The 11,562-nt window shown below is 46.5% G+C and overlaps 1 protein-coding gene across 1 annotated transcript in view; it reads left to right on the top strand.

The window, feature by feature from the left end:
* Nucleotides 1-11,562, top strand: part of LOC145337570 (tenascin-X-like) — a 214,373-nt gene that overhangs the window by 137,408 nt on the left and 65,403 nt on the right. The window contains 4 exon segments of the mRNA XM_080182362.1: nucleotides 3,915-4,196; nucleotides 6,809-6,817; nucleotides 7,304-7,576; nucleotides 10,598-10,897. Coding sequence (XP_080038488.1) covers nucleotides 3,915-4,196; nucleotides 6,809-6,817; nucleotides 7,304-7,576; nucleotides 10,598-10,897 — 864 coding nt within the window.

Genomic DNA, 11,562 nt, shown 5'->3' with positions numbered 1-11,562 from the left:
TCCCAGTGTGTATCTCCCAGTGCACAGTGAGCTTTCAGACCAGATTCCCAGTGTGTATCCCTCACTGCACAGTGAGCTTTCAGACCAGATTCCCAGTGTGTATCCCTCACTGCACAGTGAGCTTTCAGACCAGATTCCCAGTGTGTATCTCCCACTGCACAGTGAGCTTCCAGACCAGATTCCCAGTGTGTATCTCCCAGTGCACAGTGAGCTTTCAGACCAGATTCCCAGTGTGTATCTCTCACTGCACAGTGAGCTTTCAGACCAGATTCCCAGTGTGTATCTCCCAGTGCACAGTGAGCTTTCAGACCAGATTCCCAGTGTGTATCTCTCACTGCACAGTGAGCTTTCAGACCAGATTCCCAGTGTGTATCTCTCACTGCACAGTGAGCTTTCAGACCAGATTCCCAGTGTGTATCTCTCACTGCACAGTGAGCTTTCAGACCAGATTCCCAGTGTGTATCTCTCACTGCACAGTGAGCTTTCAGACCAGATTCCCAGTGTGTATCTCCCACTGCACAGTGAGCTTTCAGACCAGATTCCCAGTGTGTATCTCCCACTGCACAGTGAGCTTTCAGACCAGATTCCCAGTGTGTATCTCTCACTGCACAGTGAGCTTTCAGACCAGATTCCCAGTGTGTATCTCACTGCACAGTGAGCTTTCAGACCAGATTCCCAGTGTGTATCTCTCACTGCACAGTGAGCTTTCAGACCAGATTCCCAGTGTGTATCTCCCACTGCACAGTGAGCTTTCAGACCAGATTCCCAGTGTGTATCTCTCACTGCACAGTGAGCTTTCAGACCAGATTCCCAGTGTGTATCTCCCACTGCACAGTGAGCTTTCAGACCAGATTCCCAGTGTGTATCTCTCACTGCACAGTGAGCTTTCAGACCAGATTCCCAGTGTGTATCTCCCAGTGCACAGTGAGCTTTCAGACCAGATTCCCAGTGTGTATCTCTCACTGCACAGTGAGCTTTCAGACCAGATTCCCAGTGTGTATCTCCCAGTGCACAGTGAGCTTTCAGACCAGATTCCCAGTGTGTATCTCTCACTGCACAGTGAGCTTTCAGACCAGATTCCCAGTGTGTATCTCCCACTGCACAGTGAGCTTTCAGACCAGATTCCCAGTGTGTATCTCCCAGTGCACAGTGAGCTTTCAGACCAGATTCCCAGTGTGTATCTCCCACTGCACAGTGAACTTTCAGACCAGATTCCCAGTGTGTATCTCCCACTGCACAGTGAGCTTTCAGACCATATTCCCAGTGTGTATCTCCCAGTGCACAGTGAGCTTTCAGACCAGATTCCCAGTGTGTATCTCCCACTGCACAGTGAGCTTTCAGACCAGATTCCCAGTGTGTATCTCCCACTGCACAGTGAGCTTTCAGACCAGATTCCCAGTGTGTATCTCCCAGTGCACAGTGAGCTTTCAGACCAGATTCCCAGTGTGTATCTCCCAGTGCACAGTGAGCTTTCAGACCAGATTCCCAGTGTGTATCTCTCACTGCACAGTGAGCTTTCAGACCAGATTCCCAGTGTGTATCTCCCAGTGCACAGTGAGCTTTCAGACCAGATTCCCAGTGTGTATCTCTCACTGCACAGTGAGCTTCCAGACCAGATTCCCAGTGTGTATCTCCCAGTGCACAGTGAGCTTTCAGACCAGATTCCCAGTGTGTATCTCTCACTGCACAGTGAGCTTTCAGACCAGATTCCCAGTGTGTATCTCTCAGTGCACAGTGAGCTTTCAGACCAGATTCCCAGTGTGTATCCCTCACTGCACAGTGAGCTTTCAGACCAGATTCCCAGTGTGTATCTCTCACTGCACAGTGAGCTTTCAGACCAGATTCCCAGTGTGTATCTCCCAGTGCACAGTGAGCTTTCAGACCAGATTCCCAGTGTGTATCTCTCACTGCACAGTGAGCTTCCAGACCAGATTCCCAGTGTGTATCTCCCAGTGCACAGTGAGCTTTCAGACCAGATTCCCAGTGTGTATCTCTCACTGCACAGTGAGCTTTCAGACCAGATTCCCAGTGTGTATCTCTCCCACTGCACATTGAGCTTTCAGACCAGATTCCCAGTGTGTATCTCCCACTGCACAGTGAGCTTCCAGACCAGATTCCCAGTGTGTATCTCCCACTGCACAGTGAGCTTTCAGACCAGATTCCCAGTGTGTATCTCCCAGTGCACAGTGAGCTTTCAGACCAGATTCCCAGTGTGTATCTCCCAGTGCACAGTGAGCTTTCAGACCAGATTCCCAGTGTGTATCTCTCACTGCACAGTGAGCTTTCAGACCAGATTCCCAGTGTGAATCTCCCAGTGCACAGTGAGCTTTCAGACCAGATTCCCAGTGTGTATCTCTCACTGCACAGTGAGCTTCCAGACCAGATTCCCAGTGTGTATCTCCCAGTGCACAGTGAGCTTTCAGACCAGATTCCCAGTGTGTATCTCCCACTGCACAGTGAGCTTCCAGACCAGATTCCCAGTGTGTATCTCTCACTGCACAGTGAGCTTTCAGACCAGATTCCCAGTGTGTATCTCTCACTGCACAGTGAGCTTCCAGACCAGATTCCCAGTGTGTATCTCCCAGTGCACAGTGAGCTTTCAGACCAGATTCCCAGTGTGTATCTCTCACTGCACAGTGAGCTTTCAGACCAGATTCCCAGTGTGTATCTCTCACTGCACAGTGAGCTTTCAGACCAGATTCCCAGTGTGTATCTCCCACTGCACAGTGAGCTTTCAGACCAGATTCCCAGTGTGTATCTCCCACTGCACAGTGAGCTTCCAGACCAGATTCCCAGTGTGTATCTCCCAGTGCACAGTGAGCTTTCAGACCAGATTCCCAGTGTGTATCTCCCAGTGCACAGTGAGCTTTCAGACCAGATTCCCAGTGTGTATCTCCCACTGCACAGTGAGCTTTCAGACCAGATTCCCAGTGTGTATCTCTCACTGCACAGTGAGCTTTCAGACCAGATTCCCAGTGTGTATCTCCCAGTGCACAGTGAGCTTTCAGACCAGATTCCCAGTGTGTATCTCCCACTGCACAGTGAGCTTTCAGACCAGATTCCCAGTGTGTATCTCCCAGTGCACAGTGAGCTTTCAGACCAGATTCCCAGTGTGTATCTCCCACTGCACAGTGAGCTTTCAGACCAGATTCCCAGTGTGTATCTCCCAGTGCACAGTGAGCTTTCAGACCAGATTCCCAGTGTGTATCTCTCACTGCACAGTGAGCTTTCAGACCAGATTCCCAGTGTGTATCTCTCACTGCACATTGAGCTTTCAGACCAGATTCCCAGTGTGTATCTCCCACTGCACAGTGAGCTTCCAGACCAGATTCCCAGTGTGTATCTCCCAGTGCACAGTGAGCTTCCAGACCAGATTCCCAGTGTGTATCTCCCAGTGCACAGTGAGCTTTCAGACCAGATTCCCAGTGTGTATCTCCCACTGCACAGTGAGCTTTCAGACCAGATTCCCAGTGTGTATCTCCCAGTGCACAGTGAGCTTTCAGACCAGATTCCCAGTGTGTATCTCCCACTGCACGGTGAGCTTTCAGCCCAATTTGCTGTGATGGGGCAGAAGGGAGAATGGGAGTTTCGTCGGGAGAAGGGTTCCAATGCTTTTGGGACGTTAGGGGTGCAGGGAAGGAGTGTTTCTCTGTGTTTGATGCTAATATCCCAAGTCTCTTTGTCGTTGACTTTCTCAGTGCAATTGCCCTGGAGATTAATTCATCAGTCACCAGGTTGTTTAATCAGAATCTCTCTTGCACAAACCCCCACCATTGAGTAGCCAATATAGAGGTAATGGAATTCTCCCTCCAGCAATGGTAATACAAGGTGTGGCTTGTTGGCATATCTACTATCCATAGCGGCCACCGCCTGTTCATTTTACCCTTTCTTGATTTTGTTTTTCTCCCTTCTAGCTTCCACAGATAAAGAGGCTGTAAAGCTGGGCAGCCTGTCTACCTCTAACCTCACGGCTAACTCTCTAAGACTCTCCTGGACAGTAAACAGGGCCTTTGACTCCTTTTTGATCCAGTACAGAGTCCCGGGCTCTGAGGAGACCCACAACATCACAGTCACCGGCGGACAGAGATCACACCTCATCGTAGGCCTCAAGCCTACTACCAGATACACTATCTATATCTACGGGATTTTCAATGGCAAACGTACCAAGCCCTTGACTACTACTGTGAGCACCACAGGTACTTTGACACTGTTGGGTCCCTTTCAATATGAATATAATCTGTTCTGTCAATCTTTTTTGTTATTTTGGATGAAAGTTCAGTGTTCCTGCAGCAGCTGTACACCGAATCGGATTGCAGACGGAAAGCTGTGAATTAGCTTCTACAAACTGGGAACATTTATCATTATTTATTTACTGCCTGATATATAGGAGTGGCCTTGCTTTCAAATGACAATTGGATAAATATTGGAAGGAAAACATAAAAGTTGTAGGTATATTGGGGGGGAGGAGTTAAAACTGGAGCTAACTTGATTTGCTCTTCAAAAGAGCCAGTACAGACTCAGTGGACTGAATGGCCTCCGTACTGTACTTTCTCATGTTTAATTCACGAGTCTTCAGTCTTAACAACAACTTGTCTTTATGTACCCACCCCCACAAAGTGCTTTGCAAGAGCAATGAATCAGACAAATTAAACATCAGGCTGTACAATGTCATGTTAGGGCAGTTGACCAAATACTTGGTCCAGGAACCCAGTTTAAGAGCTGTATCTAATTCCACCTTGAAAACATGTTATTTCAGCCTCAACTGTTTTTAGTGGAGGTGAATTCCATAGGCTTACCACTCTCTGGGTGAAGAAATTTCTCCTCATCTCAGTTCTAAAAGATTTCTTCCTTACCCGTAAACTATGACTCCTGGTTACACCATCTACCCTCTCTAGCCCTGTTAGAATTTTATATGTTTCTATGAGATTTGGAGATATTGCATTTAGTTCCCACATCTAAATCATTAATATATATTGTGAATAGCTGGGATCCCACACTGATCCCGGCAGATCACTGCCCACCATTCCGAAAAATATCCTGTTTATTCCGATTCTTTGTTTCCTGTCTGCCGACCAGTTTTTTATCCATCTCGATACACTACGTCCAATGCCGTGTGCTAACGTTTTACACACTAATCTCTTATATTGGACATTGTCGAAAGCCTTCTGAAAGTCCAAATAAACCACATCGATTGGTTTCCCCCTCATCAACTCGACTAGTTACATCCTTGAAGAATCCCAGTAGATTTGTCAAGCATGATTTGTAAATGCACGCTGATTCTGTCCGTTCTACTGTTTACCAAGTGCTCTGCTAGAAAATCTTTGATAAAGGTCTCCAGGATTTCCCTCACTACCAACGTTAGTCCAGATACTCTATAATTCTGTGTTTTCTGTCTACTTCCATTTTTAAATAGTGCGGTTACATTAGCTACCCTCCAATCTGTAGGGACTGTTCTGACAAAGTCAGTGGAATCCTGGAAGGTGACCACTATTAATGCATCCACTAACCGCTCTGGGAAGTAGATTGTCAGCCCCTTTGATTTTGATTTGATTTGATTTATTATTGTCACATGTATTAGTATACAGTGTTTCTTGTGCACTGTACAGACAATGCAAACCGTTCATAGAGAAGGAACAGACAAAGTGCAGAATGTAGTGTTACTGTCATAGCCAGGGTGTAGCGAAAGATCAACTTAACGCAAGATAAGTCCATTCAAAAGCCGGACAGCAGCAGAGAAGAAGCTGTTCTTGAGTCGGTTGGTGATGTGACCTCAGACTTTTGTATCTTTCTCCCAGTGGAAGAAGGTGGAAGAGAGAATGTCCGGGGTGCGTGGGGTCCTTAATTATGCCGGCTGCTTTTCCGAGGCAGCGGGAAGTACAGCCAGAGCCAGTGGATGGGAGGCTGGTTTGAGTGATGGATTGGGCTACATTCACAACCTTTTTTAGTTCCTTGCGGTTTTGGGCAGAGCAGGAGCCCAGACCAAACTGTGATACAACCAGAAAGAATGCTTTCTACGGTGCATCTGTAAAAGTTGGTGAGAGTCATCGCTGACATGCCAAATTTCCTTAGTCTTCTGATAAAGGAGAGGCGTTGGTGGGGCTTTCTTAACTATTGTGTCAGCATGGGGGGACCACGACAGGTTGTTTGTGATCTAGACACCTACAAACTTGAAGCTCTCAACCCGTTCTACTTCATCCCCATTGATGTAGACAGGGGCATGTTCTCCTTTACACTTCCTGAAGTTGATGACAATCTCCTTTGTTTTGTTGACTTTGAGGGAGAGATTATTGTTGCCGCACCAGTTCACCAGATTCTCTCTCTCATTCCTTTACTCTGTCTCATCATTTGCTTTGAGATTCAACCCACAATGGCATTGTCAGCAAACTTGAAAATCGAATTGGAGGGGGATTTGGCCACACAGTCACGGATGTATAAGGAGTGCAGTCAGGAGCTGAGGATGTAGCCTTGCTATGAGGAGAGGCTGAATAAACTAGGCTTGTACTCGTTAGAGTTTAGAAGAATGAGGGGAGATCTCATTGAGACGTATAAGATGATGAATGGGATGGATAGGATAGAGGTGGAGAGACTCTTCCCGCTCAAAAAAGACAGTAGGACTAGGGGGCACATCCTCAAGATAAAGGGGGGGGCAGTTTAGAACGGAGTTGAGGAGGAACTTCTTCACTCAAAGGGTGGTGAATCTCTGGAATTCTCTGCCCGTTGAAGTGGTGGAGGCTGCCTCGCTAAATATTTTTAAGAAGCGGGTTGATGGGTTCTTAATAAGAGAGGGGATTAAGGGTTATGGGGAGAGGGCGGGAAAGTGGAACTGAGCCACGACAGATCAGCCATGATCTTATTGAATGGCGGGGCAGGCTCGAAGGGCTAGATGGCCTACTCCTGCTCCTATTTCTTATGTTCTTATCATGGAGGAGGTGTTATCTATCCTTACTGATTGTGTTCTGTGGGTTAGGAAGTTCAGGATTTAGTCCCCTGGGGGTTTATCGGGCTTCAGATCGGGGATGCTGAAGAATTAGATAAGCCACCCTAACTTCATCTGGCCTACATGTAACTCCAGGTCAACAGCCATGTAGTTGCCTTTGAAATGGCCACTCAGTTCAGTAGCAAGTAGCGATGGACAATAAATGCTGGTTCAGCCAGCAACACCCACATTGCCAAGAATCTCTGCCCTTGAGTTAATTTGAACTTGTCAGTATTATCTCAGACTGTGGTGATCCGTGCAGCAATGATGTTTGATTGGGATTTTGTCTTCCCTGTCTCTGTCTCTCTATCTTACCTCCTGCAGAAGCTGTAACACCGGTTAGACTGGGCAGTCTGTCCACCACTAACATCACAGCTAACTCCCTCAGACTGTCCTGGACAGTGGACAGGGACTTTGACTCTTTTCTGATTCAGTACAGAGTCCAGGGCTCTGAGGAGACCCACAACATCACAGTCACCGACAGACGACGATCTCACCTCATCACAGGCCTCAAGCCTACTACCAGATACATTGTCCATCTTTATGGGATTTTCAACGGCAAACATACCAAGCCCTTGACCACTGCTGTGACCACCACAGGTATCTCCCTCCTTTCTCCCTGTCTCTCTCTGTCCACTCAGCACAAATTGGTCTCCATTTCAGAATACTAACTCTGATTGGATGGCTGGAATTTTACCGTCCTGCCTGCCATGAGAATCAGAGTAGGCGAGGGGCGGACCATGACCTCAGGCGGGATTTTACAGTTTTGGAACGAGCAAAGCCGTAAAATCCTACCTGACGTCTTTTCAAGCTGTTTTATCACACGACCCTTCCTCCCCCCCACAACCCCACCATTGGCTGCTCACTAAGTCCCTCACCATGGCATCCTGCCTCCTTAGGGCCAGCTGGAAAAGACTCCCCCTCACCGTTAGGGCAAACCAGTCTGACCGTCAGTTTAACAATCCTTTCATCCCACTTCCAGTTCGTCTCTTGGAAGTAACAATCAAATGAAGGTGTTTGACGATAATGAAAAATAGCACAGCTTTTCTGGTCAATGTCTCTCACAGTTTATCTCCCACAGCTCGCAGCGCAGTGATATCCAGGCCCAGAGACTAAATTCCAATTCCTCAAAGCTCCAGGGTAATCCTCGAGGGTTGGCAGCCGAACTTCACAATCCTGTCTTCTTCCATAGTTGAAAACATCAACTTGGGGAGGGTGGAGAGGTGGATATTGTTACTACGGTAACTCCAGCCAATATGTTCCTTGGGCAAGTGAAGACCCCCGAGGGTCCTGTTGAGCAGCGAGAGACTGCGTCCCTCACAACTCCTGAGTTGTGCCAGTCAGCTTCCTGGTGCAACTCCTGGGAAAACTGCTGAATACCAGGCAAGATTGCCTGACGCAGGGTCTCGTCTCCCTGCACAAGCCTGATTCAAACACTGACAATCTAACGCCATCTCCAAAATCAAAAGGCAAACCCTTCAAAGCCAAGCAATTCCCAACTGGCAGAAACCATGAGTTGCTTTTTCGTTGTTCCAACCAAGAACAAACAAACAAAGCAGGAGGAAAAACAGAGGCAGAATTTTTGAAAAAGAAAATATAACTCCAATTTTAAGTTTAGAAGCTGGTGATCTCACTTTACCTCGAGGCAAATATAATCTCAGTAACAGACAAACCTAGGCAACACTAACCAATTAAAACACTTAACTGAGCAGGTTGGGCTGCCAAGGCAATTATAAGTGACATTATAGTGCTGGTATGGGATTAGAAATACATGGAAATGTGAGTTCAATTCCTACCATGGCAGAGTTTACATTTGATTAAATGAAATAAACACATCTGGAATTGAAAACTAGTCTCAGGGAAGGCTGACCATGAAAATATTATCAATTGCTGTAAAAACCCATCCCGGTTCACTAATGTCCTGGAGGAAATCTGCCATGCTTATCCAGCCTGGCCTACGTAACTCCAGAGCCACAGTAATGTGGTTGACACAGAGGCACAATGGTTAGCACTGCTGTCTCACAGTTCCGGGGACCTGGGCTCGATTCTCAGCTCAGGTCACTGTGTGGAGCTTGCATGTTCTCCCAGGTGCTCTGGTTTCCTCCCACACTCCAGAGATGTGCAGGTTACGTTGATTGGCCACGCTGAATTGCCCTTTAGTGTCCTGGGATGTGTCGGTTAGAGGGATTAGCGGGGTAAATGTGTGGGATTGTAGGGAAGAGGCATGGGGTGTGACTGTTGGTACAAACTCGACGGGCTGAATGGTCCCCTTCTGCACTGTATAGTTTCTATGCCTCTCAACTGTCCTCTGAAACGGCCTAGCAAGTCACTCAGTTGTATTCCAGAAGATGGTTGATTCACTGCTTTCTATTCACGAGTAATTAGTGACTGATAATTAATGCTTGTCTCACCAGTAATACTCACACATCTGAACAAATAAAAACTGAACAAATCCCATGAGTTCAGCAAACCCAAAGATCAACCCAATTGGAAAACCTGTTGAAGGCAAAGTGGTGTTATTGTCAGAACAAGCTTCTGGAAATCCTCAGTCGAATAAACATTCCATAGTTATAGCAACTTGTTAAGCAGTCTTGGTAATGTGCGTGGCATGGGTTTTACAGGCCTTCCATCATAAACAGTACAGAAAAAGTGATCAAAAACTTGACAATGTTTGAAACTTCACACAAACCTGATCACCAGCAAAGTGACCCTTGATCTAATTTTGATTGAAGAATCCCTTTTCAGAGGATTAGTGATCCAATATAAATTTATCAGGCAAAACTGCTGTCTGTAAACAGTACAGTAATCCCCCAAATCCCTTCCTGCACCGAGTGGTGCATTCGGGCAGACTTTCATCCCTTTCCATCGATAGCAGTTCCCGGAACAGATCACTGGTTTGTCATCGGGGGTTTATAGCTTGAGGGACTCCAATCCATGTCAAGTTTGACTGACCAGGAGTCACTTCTGCTCTTACCACCAACCATTGGTGCATTAGCACATTAAACCCCATTGGTTGTGCAATGAATGCATCTTTCTCAGCCTTTGAGTCCTGGGATGAGCTTCAAACCCAGAGGTTCTGGCTCAGAGGTAAGGATACTACCCAATTCACCACAAGACCTCCCACTGTGATAATGCTCTTATTAATTACTTAGGACAACGATTTAGGGATTATTTCATGCATGTGGACAGTGATGAAACAGTCCTTACAAACCAGAGATAAATAATAGCTGTGACTGCACAACTGAATTTGCTATTTGTCCTTGAACTGAATGCCTTGTTCAGCTATTTCGAAGGCAAGCCAAGAATATGCAGGCCAGACCAGATAAGGAGAGCCGATTTCCTATCCTAAAGGATATTATTGAAGCCAGTGGGTTTTATTACGATTGAAGATAACTTCATTGTCATGATTAATGGAATGGGCTTTCAATTCCAGATTTATGTAAATTTCACCAGTGGCTGTGGTGGGATTTGAACCTGTGTGTCAAATCTTTAGCCTCGCCTTTGGATGAATCCATTGAAATTACCCAATGCTACCATATACCCCCCTATAACTTAACTCATTATACTTGGGGTGTGGTCAGGAGCCTGATTAACGATCGTTATTTTTATTTTAAATTGTAGTCTCCACAGATAAAGAGGCTCAGAGACCAACCTCGGCGGTGGTTCTGGACAATGTCTCAGTATCTAAGATCACGGCTCACTCCCTCGAACTCTCCTGGAAAACAGAGAGGGCTTATGATTCCTTTCTCATCGAATACGGGCTCGAGGGCTCTGAGGATGTGAGAAACCTCACGGTAACTGGTGACCGTCGATCCACCATCATCACAGGCCTGAGGCCTACCACCGCCTACAGGCTCTATCTCTATGGGGTGTCTGGGGGCCAACGCACCAAGCCACTGACCACTTCCGCCAACACCTCAGGTACTTCTGCTAAAAACAAGTGACACTTTTTTCCACAGGGAAGTAAAAGTCCACATTTTCTTCCAGAATCTTGTGGAGTTACCATGACAACATCCACCATTTCAGAATGACAACTGATAATGTGTGAAAATGAGTCCTCGCCGCACAGTTAAATGTGATTTCATCCTGAGATATGGCAAAGGGACAGAATCTGCCCTCTGCATTTGATACCTCAGCAAGCCTCCCATCTTCCATCCTACGTCAACAGAGCTTATTCAGAAACCTGCTGCCTGATCCATCTCACACCAAATCCCCTTTCACCAACCACAGTCTGGCAAACCCTCAGATTAAAATTCTCATCCTTGTTCTCAGATCTCTCTGTGGTCTCACCTCCCCTCTATGTCTGTAATCCATAACCCACTGAGGCATCTACACTCTTCCAATTCTGGTCTAATTTCTCAGTCTCCAATTATAATCACCGGCAGCTCTAAATTTATCATCTTAACTCTCTTTATCTGAAGCATTGCAATGTCAGTATTATAGCAATCAGTTTTCACAAGATCCCAAAAATTGGAGACCAATTTTTTAACCTGATTGGTTAATTCTTGCCTATCAGTCAAATGGCCCTTTTAAATCTCATTCCCAGTGTTTTTAGAGAAGCAGGGGACTTAGAGGGGATTTGAGGA

Source organism: Carcharhinus amblyrhynchos, unplaced genomic scaffold (genome assembly GCF_965287045.1).
Source record: "Carcharhinus amblyrhynchos unplaced genomic scaffold, sCarAmb.v2.hapA scaffold_52, whole genome shotgun sequence".
NCBI classification, from domain to species: domain Eukaryota; kingdom Metazoa; phylum Chordata; class Chondrichthyes; order Carcharhiniformes; family Carcharhinidae; genus Carcharhinus; species Carcharhinus amblyrhynchos.
This window is presented reverse-complemented; position numbering and strand designations above follow the sequence as displayed.